The sequence below is a fragment of the Excalfactoria chinensis genome, chromosome 1 (genome assembly GCF_039878825.1).
Source record: "Excalfactoria chinensis isolate bCotChi1 chromosome 1, bCotChi1.hap2, whole genome shotgun sequence".
In the NCBI taxonomy this organism is placed as follows: Eukaryota; Metazoa; Chordata; class Aves; order Galliformes; family Phasianidae; genus Excalfactoria; species Excalfactoria chinensis.
Window position 1 is genome coordinate 154,897,571 of NC_092825.1, and position 23,793 is coordinate 154,921,363.

The following is a 23,793-nucleotide window of genomic DNA, read 5'->3' on the forward strand; positions in this document are numbered from 1 at the left end:
CTAAAGCTGGAAGGTCACATCGTATCTTAGGAGGTAACCATCATTGTAAACATATAGTCTCTGATCTGTTGGGTTATAAGCAAGACTCTGGATTGTGTCTAACTTTTTATCCATGATGACACTAACACGACCTTCTTCGCCAGTACTTGTGTCGTACATGTAGAAGATTTCCTCTTTCCTAGTGCTCAGTGTCCTTGTGGCATACAGAATGCCACATAACATGAAAGCATTGGAAACAGATGGCTTGTACTGTCTTGTCTGCCAAGTATTTAGCACATCAAGTGAGGTCTCATTGAGTTTGCTAATCACAATGTTGCCCATGCTATTTTCTGTTGAATAGATTACCCACAACCCACTTTCATCCACAGCAAAATCTACATCTTCCCATGATACACCTGCATATGAGAAACGGTTATTAACAGCAGCAGAGGGAAGGGCCTTACGCACAACCACATTGTTTGTATTTATGTCATACTTGGCTATATCTGATGAAGCATAAACATGATAGTAGAAAAAATTATTGTAAAGAGCAGCACCACTTCCTTCCCCATACCTTAGTCTTCTTTCATACTGTGGTTTAAACAGAAGTAAATCATCAAAGGAACCATAAATTCTAAAATATTCAAAATATCTCCCAGAGGTTTCCAGTGGTGCAACCCAATAGATTTCTTTCTCAGGGTTGGAGGGAGAATAATCTCTACCCCAGGAGCCATATTTATAGGAAAATCCTTTCCAGTTCAGCTTTACAACATAGGGCTGGCTAACATTCAGCAGTCCACGGTGAATGCAGCTACCTGCAATGGAAGAGAAAAAACAGGTTTTCCATCATTAAGAGGGAGGTTTTGCATAACATAGTCTCTACAGCATGCTTACTGAGGATTATCTCTGTGGCAAAGCACAGTTAAAAATACATGATTTCACATGTAAAAGAGCTCCATTTGGACCAAGGAGTGTTTCAAGCTGACTTAGAAAGTTGATTGAAAATAATAATAATTATTATTTTTTTTTAAATGGAGTATACATAATTACAGCGAATATTGTGAGGAGGAAAAATAAATACATAAAAGACAGGGTACATTCATCCTCAACCAGGATTGATTTGCAGAAATTAAGTGCTTACTGCACCATTCCAGACAAGGGACAGATTTGATGTGTGGTGCACTTGGAAATCCCCCGGTAAATACAATTTCAGAAGCATTTTAGGCTATTTTCTACCTCAGTAAATGGAGACTGTGTGAAATGGGAAAGAGAAGCATCTGATTTCTGTGTATTTTATTGAGGAGGGGTAGGAAGGTGAAGTAGCAATAGTAATTACAGGGCACCATTTCAGATTAGCATTCTACTGTCAGAATCACAGTTATGAAACAGTGCATCACAGTCACATGGTGCCTTTCACCTCAGGCCCTCAAACAAATCCGTATACAGTATCAATTACAGCCTACGAAATAGAGATAGACATCAACCTGAGTTTTCAGATGAAGCAACTCTAAAGAGAGTCTAACTTCAAGATAAGATTCTATGATTCTATGTACCAGAACAGTTTTATTTCCCATACGTCAACAATGAAGCCATCCCCAGGAACATGGAAATATATTTTTTTTCATTTTGCTATCCAAAATATTCTACTTTCTTTGCACCTAAGGAACACGCGTGCTTTTGGGATGAATAGAATTTATTCCACATTTACTAGGAGCAAACCATAAACTGGAATATTCTGTTTTCCTTATAAACACTCAGCATCATCAGCCACTGGTGAAAAAATTTCTCCACTCAGAAATGTTTATGCACCTTTGCTAAGTCCAAAGCTGCTACTGGCAAAGCCTGCAGACTTTTTTCAAGTATAAATATTAGCATTCTATACAGCTGCAACAAAAGGGTCCCACACTTTTCTTTATAAAGGTATTCCACCTGTGGGAGTGGAAGTAGAAATGTCAAGTGACAAACGTGAAGCTCTCTGGCTTAATGGTACTCAGAGACATTCAAGAAATATTTAGATGTTGTACCAAGGGGCACGATTTAGAGGGGAAATATCAGCAGGAGGTGGACAGTTGGACTTAATGATCTTGAAGGACTTTTCCAACCATAGTAATTCTCTGCTTCTATGATTCTATGAGGTTTCCCAATTCAGTGAGGTGCTCACTCCTGAAAGATGGAATATCTACCACTAGAACAGACTTGAGCTTTGTGTTTCAGTTAACCAACAATTAATGGCACAACTGTTTGTTCCATCACAGGAACTTCATGTACCACCAACTGCGGTGTCAATAATTGAAATCAAACTTATCTTTTGTTTTTTAAGAATTTCTCTGGGTACCAGGCCATGATTGCTTACCACCTGAATGAAAAGAGCTGCTGGTTATGAACTCAGTCTTATGAGGGAATATCTAGCACACAATAACCTATGTCTCAGAGGAAGAAAAAAAAGACAGAGAAGTAACAGAGCAAAATGTATCCTTTGTCATCAAAGCTGACCATTCCTGACAAGGGGTGGAGTACAATTATGAAAATAAATTGAAAATTTCCAGGAAGGCCTACATGGTATCTTGTACTCAAAGACATTCTAGTCTTACTCCACAAATAGAAATGTGGAGAGATTCCAGCCTAAGATACAGTCCTTCAGAAAATACCTGGAAACAAGATATTTTGTCAGAAGTGAACCATTGCAAATGCCAAAAGATCTTTTTGAGAGGTAGGAGAAGGCACCCTTCCTCTGGAACAAGGAAATCTGTGGTCTGATTGTCAAGGCAAGTGCATAACAGTTGTACCAGTGTGAAAAGTCTGTTTGGGCAGTGAAGCTCTCCATGTCTCCTCCTTTCTCAAAATGTAGTATTCACCTCTTTGCAGCTCATAACACCTTCACCCCTCACAGTCATGTGCTCACTTGTACTCACGACTTGGGTGGACATGTGATTCATGTTCAACATTCTCTCAGTCTGCCAGGAAGGTGGGAAGCAGCTTTATATTAAAAATAAATCACTGTGTAGAGATAATGCCCCACGCCACATTGGCATCTCCCTTGGGGTCAGCACTGAACCCTGGAGTAAGTCTGCATGACTGAGCGCCCAGCCTATGGCAGAGAGGGTGACACATGTTGCAAACAAAGTCATGTCATATCCCAGACCATTTTAAGTCCTGAGATTCTCTCAGCTGAAACATGTGATGGTCTTGGTTGAACACTCCTTCCCTCTTTCCAGTCACTTGAGATTTCTACTCTACAGGCTGAGAGAGCAGGGCTTGTTCAGCCTGGAGAAGGCTGTGGGGTGACCTTCCAGTACCTAAGGGAAGCCTATAAGCAGGAGGGGAGTCAACTGTTTGAAAGGGTAGATAATAGCAGGACAAGAGGAAATGGTTTTAAGTTGAAGGAGGAAAGATTTAGGTTGGGTGCCAGTAGGAAGTTTGTTACTGTGAGAATTGTGAGGTGCTGGAACAGTCTGCCCAGAGAGGCTGTGGATGCCCTGTTCCTGGGGGTGTTCAAGGCCAGGTTGGATGGGACCCTGGGCAGCCTGGTCTGGTATTAAATGTGGAGGTTGGTGGGCCTGCCTGCAGCGGGGAGTTGGAACTTCATGATCCTTGAGGTCCCTCCCAGCCCAAGCCATTCTATGATTCTATGATTCCATGCAATGAAGAATAACAGCAAACCAACATTCCTGGCTCTGAGAAGATGAGTATTTAAACATGCACTTAAGTGCTTTACAAAGGATGAGCCCCTGGAGCAGAAAGCTCTTTTCCAAATATAGAACACCAGGAAAGCACTGCTGTGTGGCCAGCCAGGCTGCATCTCTGGAAATGGCACATAGAATGGCTAGCAACACTGCCTCAGCACTTGGCACAAACACTCATGTTTGGAGGTGCTTACACCTCAGCTCATACAACGGGAGAAAGCTAAGCAGAGAGTGCAAAATGGCTTGCAGCCTGCCAGCTCCACGAATCAATTTGAACTGTTTTTCTTACACGTCTATTATGTATTGTTACCTCTGGCATGAGGGCTTCTTTAAGCTAGTGACATATTGAATATATTACCGCGATTAAATCACAATAAACGTATCTCAGAATTAAATGGTTATTAAATGCTCCAAATCTCTTGATTTGTTTAGAAAAACAGAGCACCAAAGCTTGCAGGTAGTGGAGCACTTCTAAGCTCATCTATATGCGACCTCAAATAATTTTTCATGTCATTAAGCAGAACACAATTCCAGATTTATTTTAATAATTCATACATTGTTTCATAAATAAAAAACAAACGTGTGTTCAGCGGAGAGACCTTTTTTTTACAAAAGAAATAATAAATTATTATTTCTTCCCTTAAAGAGATCTCTCTGCTGAACACTTGTTTGGTTTTTATTTATGAAACGATGAATTATTAAAATAAAGTTAGAAGCATGTTCTGTTTTAATGACATCAAAAATTGTCTGCGGTTTCTGTACAGAATGTGCTTGATTTTGATTTCCTTGAAAACTCTCCCAGATTTTTTTTTTTTATTTTTAACCAGAAAACTCAGTGGTAGTCAGGGGGTGATTTGTCTTCTGTATGGGTTCAGAGGAGCTCACTGCTGTTTATTCAGTCCAACCCTGCCTCCCTGTCTGGATCTTGTGGGGAAAAATGTGCACAAAGGGAACAAAGTGTCATGTAATTTTGTAAATATTAGAAGGCACTTGAAATAAATTCATATGCATTATGCAGACTTTCATGTCTTTAACTCCTTTTTGGACTGTTTTAGTCTATTGATAAATTAAGTCCTGTTATTTTCTCCTTCCCTTGTTTTATGCCCGTGTAGCAAACAGAGGAGAGAAGGGCTAACACAGGTACATACACACAGGCATCTTCTGCTTGCTGCATAAAGAACCAGTACCTCAGCTCAACTGCTTACTAATCCTTCTGATTCATTAGAAAAGAAGCTGTTATTCAGAAGTCACAACTGAAAAGAATCTGACTTCCCTGGATGATGGGCTGCAGAACTGACCATGCACAAAACATGCTTTTAGGTCTCGTTTCTCCAAGCAAGTAGCTGCATGCAATTGCAGAAGGGAAGGGACCATAAATATGGAACCCACATTTATAGGAAGTCCCATGAAGGGCACAGAAATCATCAGCAAGCTGGTGCTCCACTCTCATATGTGCTCCCATGCACCAGATGTGCATCCTCCTCTCCCAGCAGATGACCCACTGTATCCAGATGTGTGAGCTGTTACCCGATGTTACTATGGCTTGAGACACAGGAGGCAAAGCTTCACAGGAAAATTCTTAACTTTGCTATTTATTTCTCAGTAACATGAAATCCCACAGGCACCTCAGTCTTCACCAGTACCACTGGGAATGGACTCAGACTAAGGGAACTGCAATCAGAGCAGGCACAAGTTTGCATCTAAAATGGGATGGACTGAGGTTATGTAGGATGTAAAATTTAAAGTAAAAGTGAATTTGTTCTAAAACTCCAATATGAATGCCTGAGTTTCAGGATTAGTCTAAATCAAGTCTTCCTCCTGCTGAGAACTATTCACCAGTAACTTGAAATTCTTAATTTCTTAATATACAAAAGCTGAGGGAAAAGCTTTACACTTTTTTTTCCTTTTCTTTTTCCTTTTTCCTTTTTTTTTTTTTTTTTTTTTTTTTTTCCTTTGAGTTTTGTTTGACTCATTTCTCCCTGTTGTCTCTCTCAGATCATTTCAGTGAGATGTGACAAAAAGAATCTGCTGCAGAATCCTCAAAGAACCATCATGGGGTCCTTTCCTTTCTATATTTGTCCTGACACAGCCAGATTAAATCAGCACAAAGGAAAAACAAATGGATAAATATTTTTTCCCACCGGACTAGTGAAGAGAGAGAAGTTGGGCCCTACTGCAGACAAGAAAGATAGTGATAATGATAAGGATGAGTAAGTATGTATTTACTGATCCAATTTCAGATTCCCACACCTCCAGTTGGAAGATGGGGCAAATGAAGACCAGAGACTTCCCTCAGATACATTGTTTGAGAAAGAGAGACTGCTCACTCTGGAAATAAGGCAGCAAAAGCCTTAGGGGACAGAGTCAGAGGGGCTGTGTAGTACAGCACTGAGAAGCAAGAAGCTTTAATTAAACTTGCCTTTAGACTCATAGTCTTAGACAGCTTGGGGATTATCCAAACTCTCTCTGGTTCATATTGCCTACCCAAAATATGCAGGAGAAACGAAGAAGGAGGAAAGAAAATGCAGTCTGAAAACAGGACAAAGAGTCAGTTTAATACAAACATTATAAATATAATATGAACTAAAAGCAGGGCAAGGCCAAGTGGTTTGGCAGGAATTCAAGGCATTCAGGCTTGCGGAGAAAACGTATGGAAATTTTGTTCAAATGCTCAAATGGGTGCTGGAGAGCTTTAAAGCACTAGGTGTGAGCATCCATGCAAAGCCTTCAAAGTGACCATCCAGAAAACGCAGCTCTCTCACATACTTACTCCATCTCCTCAAGCAATAATGTTGTTCTACCACCACTTGTTTCCAGATACAGTCTGCAGTACATATAATTGTTCTGCAAAGTCTCTGCCCAGAGAATATTTGCTCCCCATTAGGCAGACAGTGTCACTATATTCCAGTCCTGCATGGATTAGCAGTGGTCTGATTCTATACAACACTCATGTTATCTGTACAGCTGACACCTCCAGTGGTTAGAAAACTTGCCGGCCCTCCTCAGTTTGTCCTGCTAGTACATTCTTCATTCTCCCAGCCTTGGAATCATAGAATGGCTTAGGTTGGTAAATATCACTGAGCTCCAACCACCTTTCTGTGAGCAGGGTTGCCCACCAGATCAGGCTGCCCAGGACTCCATCTAAATGGGCCTTGAACTTCTCCACGGATCAGCTCAGAGACCACCCTCAGCCCAGAGGTGACAATACACCCACACACATCTTCCAAGCATTCTGAATTTCCTTTTGCTAGAGGCACGAGAAGAACTCACAAATGACACCAAAGGACATCCTTAGATGATGCCAGTGGTGATCATTCACAATAAGTCACCACAGCTATTGAAGTTCTAGTGACAAGACAAGAGGTAATGGCCTTAAACTGCACCAAGAGAGGTTCACTTTGGATAGTAGGAAAAGTTTTTTCTCAGAAAGAACGTTGAGGTCTGGAACAGGCTGACAAGAAAGGTGGTGGAGTCACCATCCCTGGTGTTCTTCAAGAAATATGGAGATGTGGAACCAAGTGGGAATGGTAGTGATGAGCTGACAGTTGGACTAGACAGCCTTAGAAGTCTCTGATGATGATGACTTAATGATTCTATGATTCATACCACCTGCGGTTTGAACCATCTAGATAATTTTGTTCTCTGTGGCTCCCACACAGTGCAGTAGCATGCAAAGGTACCTGCAACAGCTGGCATGCCAGTCAGGAATAAGAAAATGCTAAAGTAATACCAATTTGGTCCCAGATGAACTCTATCCATCTCATCACCTTGAGAACATCTCATTGCCTTGAGAAGCAATACTAATTAATTCTACGATAGTCATAGAATTGAAGAATCACTAAAGACCTCCGAGATCATCCAGTCTAACCATCAGTCTACCACCGCCATGCTCACTAAGCCTAGTTTCTAAGTGCGGTCACTCTATACAGTTATATTTATTCCACCCCAGAGCTACTAACCTGTTCTGCACATAACCTGCCTACCCGTGCACAGAGCTGCACTGTGAAGCACAGACCTCTCTCTTCCACTCTGTGAAAGCTCCACAGACGCTCACGTCAGCCACCCAGGCATAAAAGCAGCTCCTGCCTCTATCATTCATGGAAGGACACAGCATTCTTGTTCCAGAGCTCGCTACTTTCCCACCAAAACAAAGGTTTGCTGTAGGCTTGAAGATAAAGAAGCAGTTTCTTTCCACACACCGTCACTCACAATAAATCAATGAGACGTCCTTCAAATACTTTTAAAACATTGCTTGCTTTTTTTTTTTTCTTTTTCTTTTTCTTTTTCTTTGCTTTTTTTTTTTTTTTTTTTTCCATTGTAGCATTTTAAGCCTTTGCTGAGCAGCAGAGGGGCCTTGAAATTTTGCTGTGCAGATTTTTAGTTCAGCTTTTTCTCCTGCCTGATCCCCAGACAAGGTGCTGCCCGTGTATCATGCCAGGGAAGCACAGCAGCTGCCTGTACCACCATAAAGCCCTGAGGAGATCACAGCAGGAATGCTGCTAACCCATGGAAAGCTTATATTTCTACTAGTCCCAGACTCTCACCTTTTCAACAAGACACATGAACTTGCTGACCCAAATGTGATGAGAGGTAAATGCTGGTGGGTGCAAATCAGTGCACACCTCATTTTTGTATGATGTCCTTTTGCATTTAATCTCCCTGATTGCTAGCCAGCTTATGTGAAAAAGCAGGATTCTTTCCCCAGATACTGTGTGTAATAGAGTGCTTACTCTTTTACAATACTCTGTCAAAAGGAACCCCTTGCATACAAAATAGTCAGGGGATCAATGCAGTCTGGTAAATCCTACCATCTGTTAGCAAGTGGAAAGCTTGACCCAGCACACCTCAGCTCATGCGTCCCAAGCAGTTTGCTTAGTGTTCCTCAGACTGCAGTTCACTTGCACTGTGATTTTTCAAACTGAGCACAGGCCAAGACAAAAACTACTCTGGTTGTAAGATAATTACCACATGCCCTATGACAGCTGACACTTTCTAAGGTGAGAGGGAATGGCCTCAAGTTACACCAGGAAAGGTTCAGGTTAGGTATTAGAAAAAAACTCATTGTCAGAAAGAGTGATAATGCATTGGCTGCCCAGTGAGGTGGCGGAGTCAACATTCCTGGAGGTGGCACTGAGGGACATGATTAGTGGGCATTGGTTAATGGTTGAACTGGGTGATCTTAGTGGTCTTTTCCAACCATAATGTTTCTATGATTCTATTATGAACTATGCTTTTGGAACCACAGATACAAGCTCCAGAACACAATATCTCCTATTTTTAAAAAGTCCTACTTCCAATGAAGTCAATAAGAAAACCCCCACTTGTTTCCCTGAAACCAGAATTCCTCCCTCAAGGTTCTTGACCTTTTTATTTAGAAGAGACCGTTGCCTGTGAAGCGAAAGTAATCATGCAAAGCTACCTTTCCGAGTTTGCATACAAACAGCTTTAGCACATCGGTTGTTGCTCATAAATTCTCAAGCAGCTTTCAAGCAAAATTACCATGACATAAGTCACTTTTACAGGAACCATTAAAAATCAAAGCTGGTCTAAAAAAAAACCACAGCTCCCCTTATTATTATTAATAATAATAATAATAAATTGGGAAAAAATAAAATAAAAGATATGGGAAGAGACTTGCTTTCCACACATCAGGTGAGAGGAAGTTTACAGCTTTTTCCAGCTGAAACCAATTAATGTGTCTGCAAGAATTTGTTTCCTGCTCTCTCTTTCCTTTTGAGACTGTTGATGAAAGATTAGTAGCTGTCCGCTCAGTTTGTCAAGACTGGGTAGTATCATTTCAATTGTTTCTAATACCTGTGTATTGTATTGCTCCTCACCTGATAAACAAGACAAATGCTTACCTGGTGGGAAATAAGGGGGTGCTGTAGTTTTGTTTTTGCTCTCTTCACACTCTCTCAATTGATTCTGAAGAGACACAATTTGTCGACGTATTGCAAGGATATTGTTTTTGTCCATTGATTCTAGTTGGTTTACCAATATAGTTAGATTTGTGATCTAAGGGGAAAAAACAAAGAAAAAGAAGAAAAATTTATACATCTGTCAACTTTATTTTATAGATATTTGCAGTCAGGTTTCATCACAGAAGATGCTGCAAATCAGTTTTTAAGGAATACACTCTATTCTGCTGGCTTTACATTTACAACAGTGCAATGTGATCTGCCTTGTCTGCTTTGACACTCACCTCCACACCATAATGCAAAATAGTGTTATTTTATACATAGTGTAAAAATATCCAGTAGGCCCTAGACAAGCACACTCTATTGTATGTGAGAAAGTACTTACTCCTGCCTTGAAAAGTACCTTGAAATTTTATTTGCAAAGTAATGTTCTCAATCACCTACCTGATGATCTAGAGGACAGCGGAGAAACTAACGATATTTCATTTTCATAAGAAGCAATTATTCTCTCTAGGTGAGTGATTAATTACAATTTTGAAGATGTGATTTATAGTCCGCTGGGAAGGTGATAGTCTTTCCCATTTCTTGATTTCATATTGATTGGGTCACTGCCCCAGCAACCAGAAGCTAATTTTTTAATTATCTTAGTTAAAGCACAGAGGCTTTCAAGCATGGGTGTCAATAAATTCATATTTATTATAATAATTTAATAAGTTCATGTGCTTAATGCTGTGCAAAAAAAAACCAAATCTCTTCCAGGAAGAGAGCTGGCAAAAGTAAAGAGGACCCCATTTGTTTGGATGGGGTTTTTGCTTTTCTGTACTCTACATCAAGGAAAAAGGCATTAATAAATGTAAGGTCAAGCATTCCATTAATTTGTTCTGATGAAATACTGAAGTAATACCACTGGCTGCAATAGAGATAGGCTTCGTTTCTCCAACCTAAACATTAAGAGAGAATAGACATTCTGTATATTGATGCCCTGTTGGCTAATTGAGATTCTAGCAGTACCTCCAAATATATTTGATCGATGATGACATTGCTCCCAACAACACTGGATTTCAGCTGAGTGACCAGAGTTTCTAGGTCATTGATTTCCACTTTCAATAACTGGAAGTCCAGTTCTGTGTAAGATATGCTGCTCTGTTCCATATGCTCCACTCTGAGGGTTATATTAAGAATTTGCTGTTGATATAGTTCAATCCTTTTTGAATACTCTTTAACCTTAAAGAAAGGGGGGGAAAAAAGGAAGAAAAAAGAAAAAAAAAAAAAAAAAAAAAAAAAAGGTACATATTCAGGTTAGCAAATACAACAAATAAAACAAGCCCATTTGACATATTTATCATATTTCTGAGTAGCCCATATATAACATACGCATACTTGATATACTTACTCTTCACATAAACTACGTAAACAAAATTCTCATCACATACATAAAAAATGTAAAACTTAACCCTCATTTATTGTTGGCAGTTCCACATAGTCCCCTCAGGAATGCCTGGGGATAACTGAAGGCAGAATTCTACTTGGAATCTTCCATATTTTTTTTTAATTCTTTGCCAATATTGTCTCTGTGAGCTAATTTTATCCCCAGTACACCAACAACCTACACTGGCAATTCTTTTATTAGGGAAGCTGAAAGGCATTATCTCACGAAAGCAACCCAAAGAGGCTGAGAAATGCAATAAAGGATTTCCACATTTTTCAGATTTACTTCTTATTAATTTAAAATCCAAGTAGGATTTTAACCTGTGTTACGTTCGAATTGTGTCAGAAGTTTCTAGAATTGGTTTTTGTTTCATTTTCGAGGGGGGGTGGGGTGGAATATTTAAACGCAGTGTTAAAAATCAAATTGCATTTGAACGAAAGTGGAAATTTTATTGCAGTCTTTAGCTAAATTAATTTACATAGCTGCTTCTTCAGCCCTTGAACCATTAAACAGTTGTCCAGATGAATATGTTTTCACATATGTTTCTTCTGAGGTAAAGGTCACAGCACATGCATTCTGATGCAGAATTAATACTGTAAGAATATTATATAGACTTGCAGTGTTCCTTTGAAAATCTAAGTTCCTTTAATGTAAACACTTTAAGAGATTTCTCTTTCTTATGCTTCATATAGATCACTTCTTTTTTTTTTTTTTTTTTTTTTTTTTTTACCTTTAAGCCAGTATAATCATATCCCAAGAGTTAAGTAGGAGTAAATATTATTAGTTCATTGTACCAAGAACTCCGTATTTATGCCTCAACTGGTATTTGTAGCATAAGCTTCTTTTCAATTTCTGTAACTATTACTTCTTCAATTGAAATACTTTTAGTTCCCATCCTGTCAATCATTCTTGCATTATCTTAATGTTTTTCCCCACCGCCTCTGAAATAGCCTTCAAAATCCTGTCAGGATGTAAAGACCACAGATTCGCTGTTTCTCTCAGCCTCTGAGACTGGAAGGCCAGCAAATACACATCAAATAAGTGAGTCCATGTAATTTTTTGCTGGATCTCTTGTGGTCTGAAGAATATGTATGGGAGTTCATGAAGGACAGAAAGAATCTTTTAAGATCAGAAGATATCCCCATAATTGGTTTAAGGAGAACTTTAAATGTCAAGGATCCCTTTTAAAAAGTATAATTTTCAGTATCAACGTAACTACACTATAAATCTGAAATAAACAAGCATGCCACCATAAGCTGCAGCAGAAGCACCCTGACTCATGACACTGGATGCTCTGGATCTCCCAGGCTAGGCCTGCGGAAATAATAACTTAGCTATTTGCTATAGTTAAGGATCAAAACTGACAGCATATAAAGACTTAGCTCCACATATCTGGTGGGAAAAAAAAGGGAAGGGGGGGGGGGGGGGGGGGGGGGGCATCTATCTAGTTCCATCTAGTTCCTATTGGTCTGTTAGGACAATTAGTCTCTTATAACTGGTCTACTTTTAGTTTAATAATTAGTGTATTATTACGCTAATAGTTCATCTAATAGTCCAAAGGGTTATCAGCTCATCCCATAATTTGTTACTATTAATGTTAACAACATTATTACTATTATTAGTATTTTTATGATTGTTCTGTGCAGACCAAGTCTGCAAACAGCTGAAATAGATTCTTGGAATTAATTAAGGCTACTTATTAGTGAGAAATCTGTGAGTTTGGAGCTTCCTCCAGGGTCCTGAGTTTCTGAACAAAGCACTGAGGGTTGAACCAAGGCATGCATCCTCATTTCAGCCCTGATTGCAGAGTGCTGCAGGACACAGACTGGAAGTTCTCCTTCCACATCAGACTGTCATCATCCAGACAACTATCCAGGGCTTTCAAGGACACCCACACTATACTGCACAGCTGAGATCTGTCCATGTATGCTGAGTCTAGGTTTGGAACTCTGCAGTGCTCTGTACAGCCACATCGGCATCTCAGTGGATTTAAGCTCACAGGAGCCCTGACTAACCATTAGACAAATGCAGTTTTCTCAGCACTGGTGTTTTAACAGATCTATACTGTTTCTGCAGACAAAAGCAGAACATACACAGAGCACTGCTGTGCAGAGTGGACGTTCCAGCTTGACCAGATCTGGCTCAGGGGTTTCTGTAGCTGAGAAATATCAGTTGAAAGGGGGGAAAAAAAGGGAACATGGTGTTTCTCTGTTGCTTGGCAGACAGATTGAAGCAGCTTGTAATTCCTGCTCTCCTACAGTATCTGTGTGCTGGCGACTGGCAGTTGTCTCTTGATGGACTGGCACAGAAATTCTGTGCATGGCCCACGTTTAGGGACACAGACCAACAACTGGTACTGGCTGCTGTCACATTAGTCATAAAAGCCATAAGTAGGGCATAATGAGTGCACAGAGCTTGAAACAGTCCTTCATAGGAAGAGAATGGAGAAATGTGAGGTAAATGTAAAGGGAAAAAAAAAAAAAAAAAAAGGAAAGAAAGACAAAAAAAAGAACTAGTCTCATTTGTTCTTCCACCCTCATGGAATGAAAAGGGCAGGAAAAATCTTCAATGCTCATATACTGTGTCAGTTACCTGCAATTGGTATTTATCAAAACAGGTTTTGCAGCATGCAAACAGACACTTCTCCAGCATACATTTGAAGACCACAGAAGGGGAACTGAAGTACAAGATGAAGATGCAAACAAAGAAAAGAAAATAAACATGGGTAGCTGAGAAAGAAGTGACAAACCAGCAGTCCTATAAAGCCACTTGGCCTGGGGCTTCAGGCATCTGTGACCTCCACAAACCCATAAGGAGCACAGCTGGCAAGCAGTCTGCAAGCTGACCCTAAGAAAAATTCCACTCCAGGTTCATCTATTTTGAAAACAGTTCTTCCTGGTGGAGGGTAGGAATGCTTTTTTCTCCTGTCTTTGTTAAGTGAGGATGTCGTGACCATTGTGAGTTAAGTTCTGAAAGATACTCCCTTTCCTTGGGATAAAGTGCTGATCCATGCCTGTTACTGAGGTGTCCTCTCCTCTTTCTTATTGAGAGGAGCAGACAATTCCCACTTTGATTTGAAAGGTTAATTTTCTTCTGTAATCATAATTATGCTGGCAAAGGTTGATGTGACAGAGGAAAAATTAGTCTGGTATTTTCAGCCTACAGTTTGCACTCATTTGGCACATGAGAGCATCTCTTTATCTGCAAGTTTCCCTGCCTGCTGATTCTATAAAAGGACCCCCTTGCTTTTTTGAATTAGTGTACAATCAGGCAAAAGGTTAACGATTCAATCAGCCTGTTTATCTGGGACTTGTAGCACATGGAAAGCATCCTTAAGAGGGCTCAGTCCTGAAGCTCTTACCCAGGAAAAGCTCCCACGAGTTTCAAAGGGTGTTTTAGAAGACTGAATAAAGCATGGGTTCTCAGTGTCCAAAAAGCAAGCACTCAGTAGAAATCCCCACCACTGTGGTGAGACTAGGTTGAGCTATATGGACAGACTGGGGTCTGAATTGCCAGCAGAACTGCAGATGGCAGAATGATTCCCCAGAATTTTGTTCAGGATATTTTTTAACAACTATTAACAGTGAGAACGAGGCTTTCACTTCACTGTTCCATTATTTACTTCTTTCTGTGAGTATTATTACAACCAAGGTAGTATATGGGAATTCACAAGAAAGAAGGTTAAATATCTGTGTACAGAGACTCATGCATCACAAGATCTTAGATTAAGTTCAGGTATCAACAGGGCAGTGCTTGAGAGACTTCTCCTTTCAGCAGAAAAACAACAACATAACCGAGATAATTTGCACACGTACGGTTACACCAAAATACAATGTTTTTATTTCTGACCAGAAGTGTCTCTTTGCCTGTATCACACTGCAGTGTATGTCACACTTCATCTAAATAGATGCATTGTAACACTGCTTGGCTGATTGGTCTCGACAGGATGAAATCCAGTGAAGCCTGAGTGAGGTCAAGAATTGTCACTGTCTGCAGCTAGAACTGAAAGCCAAGGTCAGCATCTACACTACAGTACACTGCTGGGCACCTATAGACAATACAGTTATACTAGTTTATACCAGCCTGCAGCCTGGACATTAAAGTTCACAGCAAGGGTTCAGCTTGCTCTCACTTTAAAGGTGAGTTTCAGATACATACTTAGACATCTAATTTCAGGTATCTATAGTAACCTGTGTCTTCCTATGAGCAAGATGCCTGAACTCCCTGTAGAGTCAATGGACATCTGAGGTTGTCCACACAGAAAAGTCAAGCAGCACTTGAGATGCACTGCAGATCTGTAAGGCTGGCAGACTCGCCACTTGTCCTAAATGGAACATGCACTGCTCTGAGAAGAGTACCAATAAGAGGCCAATTCCACCATAGCAAGCAACTGGGAAAAGTGATACACAAACACCTTGAAGAATCACACCAAGTTTCTGTTTGGAAATTGTGGCCTTGCTTTTTTCCTGGTGCAATTAGTTTAAAATGCTGGCCGTGACCATGATGGGAACAGCACGAAGATCTGAAATCTCAGTGACTGTCATGGATCATTAACTGAGCAACACCTCCTTCCTGCAAGAGGACAAGTAACTCCTGTGCTTATGAACAGTGGGGCTTCTGTCAGCTTGCCCTCCACATCCCCACTGACAGCTGAACGTGATTCATCATCAGCTTCAGATCTCTCAAATCAAGTAATTTCAACTGATCTTTCCATAGGATCCTCTGCCTGTTGTTGTGATGTTTTATGCTTAATTTCTTATCTGTTCTTGATTATACCAGAGGAGGTTTATGAATATTTATGGTTAGAATTTATAATTTAATGCTGTGCCTTTTCTGCTGATTAATTCAAGGACACTTCATTCCTTAAGATGCCCGGTTCCTGAAGAAAATGCTTCCTGCTGGACACCTCAATCTGAGTCCTTAATATTTACCCACCATCAAAAGTCAAAGGCAAATTTCTGCCCTCACAGGCAGCTTCCCCCATTGCAATGTAGCATGTGTAGGTCTGTCTGAGTTCCTCAGAAATGGATCTGAATTTGTACAAAAAGCAGCCAAAGTAGCAGAAGAAATGTTTGCCTTTAAAAATAATACATAATTCAGCACTCTCCCTGCCACAGCCTCAGATGTTGACATAGAACTTTGTTTGCTGGATTGATTTTTAATCCATGAAAACAAAACAAAACAAACAAAAAAAGTAAGGGGACAAATATTCACCTACTTCCTCAGTCTGAGATGGGTTGACCTCACTCCTCTTTCCCTTCATTTCCCTCTTGCAGTCTGTCTGGCTTGGTACCAATGATAACACATGAAAGAGCAGGAGGATTGGCTTCCTCCAGCTCTGCATAGCAATCACAGACCAATAAAAATGAGCCAAAAGAGGAAAAATACAACCCTCCTTCCTAAAATGCCATGTGCCTCTAGCTGCAAGGGCCTAGAAAAGAAACTAAAGATACTCAAGTGTATGGCATGCTGCAGTGTCAGAGATTTGAGATTTAATCACCCTTCTTCATGTCCTCTTTCCTGCTGTTTGAAAGACAGGTCACTGGAAAGTGCTGACTGCTGTACTGCTTCACAGGAAACCGTTTTTCAGCCAAGATACAATTGTTCTATTTGTGAGAAAAGAACACCTTACTTGAGAAAGCTCTGCCTCAAATTTCTGCAAGAGCGTCGTGGCTATCACTTGTAATTCCTCAGCCTTCTGCACAGGAAAGGTGGTATCCGGCAAGTACACAGAACACTGACAACTTCCATGGTCATCCAGAGAGCCAGTCACGTTGGCAAAGAGCTGCAAAAACAAGGTAATAATGAAAGAAAAATGTTAATATTCTTCTCTAGAACAAATAGATAATGCCTGACCATAATCTGACAATCATAGTAGGATCAACAACTTTGCCATTTATATATTTTTCACCTTACTTTCCCAGCCTACAACAGGTTACCCAGAGAAGCTGTGGCTGCATCATTCCCAGAGGTGCTCAAGGCCAGGTTAGGTGGGGACCTGAGCAGCCTGAGCTGGTGGATGGCAGCCCTGCCCATGTCAGAAGGTTGGGGCTGGATGATCTTTGAAGTCCCCATTCTCTCAGAGAGTGGCCAGGCACTGAAATGGCTGCCCAGGGAGGTGGTGGAGTCGCCATTCCTGGCAGTGTTCAAGAAGCATCTGGATAGGGAGCTAGGAGATATGGTTTAGGGGTTTTCTGTATGTATGGTAAAGGGAGGACAGTTGGACTAGATAATCTTATAGGTCTTTTCCAACCTTGTGATTCTATGGTTCCTTTCTAACACAAGCCATACCATGATTCTACGATTCTATGAATACTGTGAACATTTATCCTATGATAATGAAAATCTTGCCAGGAGTTGAGAAACCACAAAACAGCAAGAAAATAATAACTTAGTCCCTTATGTCCTACATTTACTTCTCTGTTAATCCAAATTGAATTAATCAGATCATCTAGTTATTTCCATCCATAGAGCTGAAATCAGCAAAATAGAAAATAGTGACTGGGAAAGTTTTGAAAAGAAACATGCTTTGTTTGAAATTTCTCAGCCAGACCCAGCAAACAGGCATGAATTTAATTATCTGCTATTGAAAAGTGAAGAACTAAATATTTAGGCTTGACCTAATGTAGGGATACCTCTTTTCCTACAGTGTTGAGCATCACACCTACAGGTCACAGCCCACCCATCCTCAGCCATAGATAGCTTGCAAAACTGTGACCTATGCCATTGGTATGAATTGCGTTGTCCTGGCTATCTGCATATTCATAGCATCTCCACCAGAGCCAGGGATATGGTGTTTGGAAAGGTCAGGGCTGGCAACTCAAGGTCGTGCCATAATTTACAGCCAAATCCCATAATTTCCTATAATCACCAGGCTGAATTCAGAGCATGTTTGGGGCAGTGAAATATTTGGCTTCTGTTTGTACACAAAGCATTTGCCAGTTCATAAACCTATGACAAATTTATTAATAGATTTATTTATTGTTACTTTAAAATATTCTGGCACATACTTCAGTGCAGCTGCATATTTTAAAGCTAGAAACTTGCTCTTCAAATAGACTTCTTTCTATAGTCTCTCCTCTTGCCTTGCATAAATCCCAGTGTTATTCATCTATTTTCTTATTCTCTCTCCCTCTTAAAAATAAAAAGAAGCAAACAACAAAACTATTAACCAAAAGGCAAAATTTCAGCACTTCTTCTCTCACTTTTTCACAGTGGTTTCAATTAACTTCCTCACCACCCGAACAGCCCAGAGCATGCAGTGATGGCCAGCAGCAAAGCCCAAGAATAGAGCAGCAGCAAGAAGGAATGATCCAAGTTCACACTTCTGGCACCTCTTTCTGCAGCCAATACAAACAGCATGTGCCTCATTTTGAAAGAAATCATGAAAAGACTTTTTATCTGTGTTATTCAAGCACCATGGTCCTTAAAACTTCACTCCAGGCCAGACTACTAAGGACATTTAACATGAAAAGAAGAAAAGAAGTATCTCATAGCATGCAAGAGTGTCCCAGCACATCATTTCTATTGATTTCTCAGCCAGATAGGTTACGAAAGCACTTCTGAATAACACACTAAAAACATACTGCAAACTAATTCCGAGTACCTTTAAAGATACATCTAACAGAATGCAAACTATGAGTCTATGATTTTAGCATGAAAAAATAAGTCCCTAAGTCCTTAGGTCTTAAGAATGGGTCACTTGGGAGCTTTTGCATCTCTGATTCCTCTATATGGGCATGATAAGGATGGTACATTGCTCAGCAATAACAGGAAAATAAACAGGTAGGGGAAAAAGAACAAAGGAAAAAATAAATGTGGCTTATTATATCTGTAGGACTGTCGTGTGCACTGGCATACTAACTGTTGGGTGGAAGGTGTTGTATTCCATCCCTTCCGTATATAACACAGATATAATATATATGTGTACATATTTAATATATATGCATGCATATGCTAGGAGAGAGTATACTACACACAGAACAGCATAGTATGCACTATGCATATGTATGTGTTTCTATATATATAAATGTGTGAAATATATGTTTTACATTTCGCTAAACTACAGTCCTAACTATACAGAGCCATCCATCTTTTTTTTTTTTTTTCTAGAGGTACAATGCTTATGGTAAATAAACTCTTCATAAGTTTACTCCAATGATCACCCAAAATGATCCTGCAGAACAACCACCAACTTGGGCATTCAAATTCCCTATGATAAACAATCATTCTATTTTAATATTTGTGTTGAAAGAGAGCCTAGAGTTGAAGACAGAGCTTCACTGCACTCAGTGCTATTTATATGCATGCCAAGAGACAGTTTCCCCAATGGAGAAGACAGCCTGGGCAGGGAAAACTTCTTCTTCTCTTCCACTGACGTTGCTAACTTCAGGATCGTGATATTGATGAGAAAAAGAAAAAGCTCCTCTTGGGTCAGCAAGTGTTTCAGTCAAGATATAACATCAAACAATGACCACATAGCAAAAACATCTTTCCTTATCCTATGGAAAAAATGCACAGGACAGGCTGTTACTTTTGATGGAGTTGTATGTTTTTTTAAAAGTTTAATAATTTACACTGAATCTTTAAATGAGAGCAAACGGTCCTAGCCTACAGCAAGGACTTGACAGCAGCATTTCACTGTAAAATTAAGCTGTTACATATATGTATTTGAAGCTATGAGAAATGTGCCTTTCCCACATCCCTTCAATTTGAGAAAGATACCAAGAGCCAACAGGTACCTGATCTGCTGAAAACCAGAAAATGTATTCAGTTGCCTAAACTGTGAATTAGAGTTACATCCTCAAAACAGCCTACCCTTTTCAGTGCTTAATTTCCAGCTACATTGCATCCCAGTGGCATTCACGATTCTAAATTAGCTTCTCACTCTTTCTAAGACAGAATGTGATCCACAGAAACCATATGGCAAGGACAGGAACCATCTCAGCTGTACAAGGAGATGGATGAGTTTGGGGTCCCACTCCTAACTCCATTTAACTTTTTAAGCTCTCAACTGGAGGTGGAGATTTAACACGCTCTTACAAGAGGTTCTTCCATACATCCCACACTGGGCTAGCCTGGGTGATGAAAACCTGCTGTCAAGCTGCCTACTGTCTTTGACTTGAGCTGGAGCTGAGCTCTGGGTAAACATTGTTATTGTTGCTTAGGTTTCAGGACCACTCAGAGCAGTCATAGCCTGTAGAATCATCTCCAAAACAAATGTTTTACTAATAGAGGGAGACAAAGAGACCAAATTCTGAAATCCACAGACCTTGGATTTGAGCACTGTAATGGAATTCTCAAAAATCAGGTTCAAGTCCCTCTACCAGCAAATAGTTGAGTAAAATCTGAATGAAGTAGAACAGGGAGAATCAAGATTTTCCCTCTCATCAACCTCTAGAGGACTCTTTTTAGAGGTGACAGAATATTATTTCAAGGCTCTACTCTCATTTGCATGAGGAGGACAGAACTGAACAGAAGTCTTCCCCTTCCTCCAGGGAGGTCGTCACCAACAAACTGTTTGAAAATTTGTCATCAGATCCCTGTGGCCCAAACTGTTTCATGTCTAGGATGCAATTCAGTAGTCATAAGGGCTGTATTAAATCATTGGATGTGACCAAAGCACAGAATTGACATGGCAACAACACTGACAATTTTGGGAATTCATCTCTTCATAGATCCTAGATCACAGAATTGTAGGGGTTGGAAGGAACCTCCAGAGATCACTGCATCCAATCCCCTTGCCAAAACAGGCTCTCTACATCAGGATGCACAGGTAGGCATTCAAGGGATCTTGAATATCTCCAGAGAAGGAGAATCACAGACTCTGGGCAGCCTGTTCCAGTCTTCCTTCACCCTCACTGTGCAGAAGTTGTTTTGTATATTCCTATGCTCCATTTTATGTCCATTTCCCCTTGTCCTGTCCCCACAGACCACTGGAAAGATGTTGGCCATGTCCCTTTGTCTCTCACACTTAAGATATTTATAAACATGAACAAGACCACCTCTGAGTTTTCTTTTCTTGAGGCTGAACAGACCCAGTTTGTTCAGCCTTTCCTCACAGGGGGAGATGCTACAGGACTTTTATTATCTTTGTGGCTCTCTGCTGGTCTCTTTCCAGGAGATCCTTGTCTTTTTTACATGGGTAGCCCAGAACTAGAAACAGCACTCAATATGAGGCCTGACCAGAGCAGAGTAGAGGGGAAGGATCGCCTCCCTTGATTTGCTGGCCACGTTCCTTTTAATGCACCCCAGGATGCCATTGGCCTTTTTGGCCACCAGGGCACACTGCTGGCTCATGGCCAATCTGCCATCCGCCAGGACCTGCAGTTCCTTCTCCGCAGAGTTTCTCTCCAGCAGGTCATCCCCCAACTTCAACTGACACGTGCAGTTATTCCTTCCCAGGTACACGACTCTACATTTACTTTTGTTAAACCACGTCTGATTTCCTACTGCAACATCTGGGTGGACTGACTTACCTGCATCAGGGTTAAAACTCCAAGTGACTATGTTGCATTTAAAAAATGCATGGCAACTTCATAGCTATACTGTTTTCTGGACTTTATTGAACAGTTAGCAATGGTCATACCTTTGGGGAGGTGAGCTGGCTGGTAGTCTCATTAAGCTGAGTAGTCAGATATTGAAGTGTGCTGACAGGCGGAGTCTAAAATGGAAAGGAAAGCCTCATTCAGTGCAAATTCCTGCATTTGGAACCTTCCCTTTTCCACCAGATAGCCACCATCTTACAGCTACAGAGCACTTTGATTTTACTATGGGAGCCATCCCCAGAAACTATAAAATTGATTGGCTTCTCTTGACAACCAGTATTTCCCCAAGCACAGTGTCACTTCGCAGACACCTCGTTCCAAAGATAGGCTACATGTGGCCAGAGGAAGGCAGGGGATGCTCAGCCTGATCAGAGGTGTGAGCTGGGGCTCTGACAGACTGATCTGGCAGATCTATGTGGCAGTCGAAAACGACAGCACTGTGTCCCCCTGCCCTAAATTCACAGACTGCTGTTCTTCCAGAACTGGCATCTGCTCCCGGCTGCCCAGCTTGCATGTCAGTCTCTCAGAGCAGGACTTGCTGACCTTTCAATGTAAGCCATCAGGCTGCAAGCTGTGACAACTGGGACACGTGTTCCACTCTGCTCACTGCAAAGGGGACAGCACCGTGCCATGGGGAGGAAGCATGAGGTGATCTGCCATGCTTCTCAGCTGGGGAGCTGATCCACCTGGGAGTCTTTTATGTAATAAGACAACATATATCCCTTTTAATGTTGAAATGTGAACATATGTGCCTCCCTGTCACAGAAAGCAGAGCAGCTGTCACCCTGGCATTGTGCATCCCTGGAGGTCTGCCACAACTACACAGAGTGTGCTGAGGATGGCGTACCACAGTGATACAACATACTGTTGTCCACAGGAGAGCCTCACCAAAACCTGACAAGGTGTGAACTGCAGCAGCACACCCTCAGTGTCAAATGGTGTGACAGACGAAGCACCAAATGGGCTTCCCCACAGGAGGACACATATTTCTCAGTCTTGCTGCATTTCCCAAATCCCAGCCCCCATTCCTGAGCCAGGGGATGATGGGGAACTCCAAGTGGGCAGCAAAGGGGACAGCATGGACAAACTTTTGTGGGACAGTTTGTCACAGCAATCCATTTGAACAACCATATGTGTGTTTAGGCATGGTGTAAGAGTAGGTAGTAGCAATTAAATTACACAAACACAGAGCCAGCTTTAAGCTAAGCGAAATGAGGAGAAATATCTCCTATTTAAATTTCCTCCCCTCTGTTTATCAACATATATCTAAATCTCCTTCTTGACTTTTGCAGCTTTCTGTTCATTACCCAGGTAAATGCACATTCCAGGAGGTGCTGCATCCACTGCCTGTGTCCACAGCTCTCCTAAATGTCAAAAAATCTAACTAGGTATTCCAGGTTGGTGAGTAAACCAGACAGATTGGAGTCACTGAGAGACAAAGTGGAAGTCTTCCTAATGTTAACTATAGAAATACTAAAAGGCAGCCTCTTGGGTCAAGCTAAGACAAAAGGTTTTCTTTCAGTTGGGAATGCTTGAAAGCTATTTTGAAAACTTTTTCTAATAACAATATAAGCTTAGTTTTAAGTTAATTTAAAAAAAAAAAAAAAAACATAGAAAATCAAAACAAATATTTCACTAATGCCATTTTTTTACATATTTTCTAAGTTTTTTTCCCCTCTTCCCTGTTACTTTTTCTCCCCGATTGATGTCTTTGATTTGAACTTGTCTCGTGCACAACCAGATATAGATTTAGGGGGAGGAAAGGGAACACTCCATGCAAAACACCCAGCATGGCTTTCATGTGCCTGGACAGTGATTATGACAGCAATCAAGCAGCTGAGAAAGCCCCCGCCTCCCAACTCCTTCCACATCAAAGATGTGTATCCTTTCCTGTTATAAGCCCTTGCTAATTAATTAGAAGCTACACAGAGCATTTAATATCCACTGAGATCCTCACTGGGAGTTGCACTCATCTAACCAAAGGCAGAATTTGACTCTGATTTTAAACCCATGCCTCATTTTCACATTTATTACCCAGTCCCTGTACATTAGTCAAGGGGAGGATGGAGAAGTACTTTAAACTTTCTCCATGCAAAGATCTCAGCATTTGTCTAATAACAAAGGCAAAAAGCTTGGATGACAAGATCCCTCCTTACCACTTCTGTCGCTGCAATCGTGGTTGCCTGTGCGATCGCGCCCTGCACAAGGAGCAGCAGAGCCACCTGTGTGTGCTTCAT

At 40.8% G+C, this 23,793-nt stretch overlaps 1 protein-coding gene across 1 annotated transcript; it reads right to left on the reverse strand.

Annotated features, from left to right (window-relative positions):
• On the reverse strand, positions 1-23,793 carry OLFM4 (olfactomedin 4). Its single transcript, XM_072326417.1, has 6 exons — positions 23,713-23,793; positions 21,598-21,672; positions 16,642-16,794; positions 10,592-10,804; positions 9,524-9,677; positions 1-794 (listed from the first exon to the last, which is right to left on the reverse strand). The coding sequence occupies exons 1-6, from the start codon at positions 23,791-23,793 to the stop codon at positions 1-3; spliced, it is 1,470 nt and encodes a 489-aa protein (XP_072182518.1).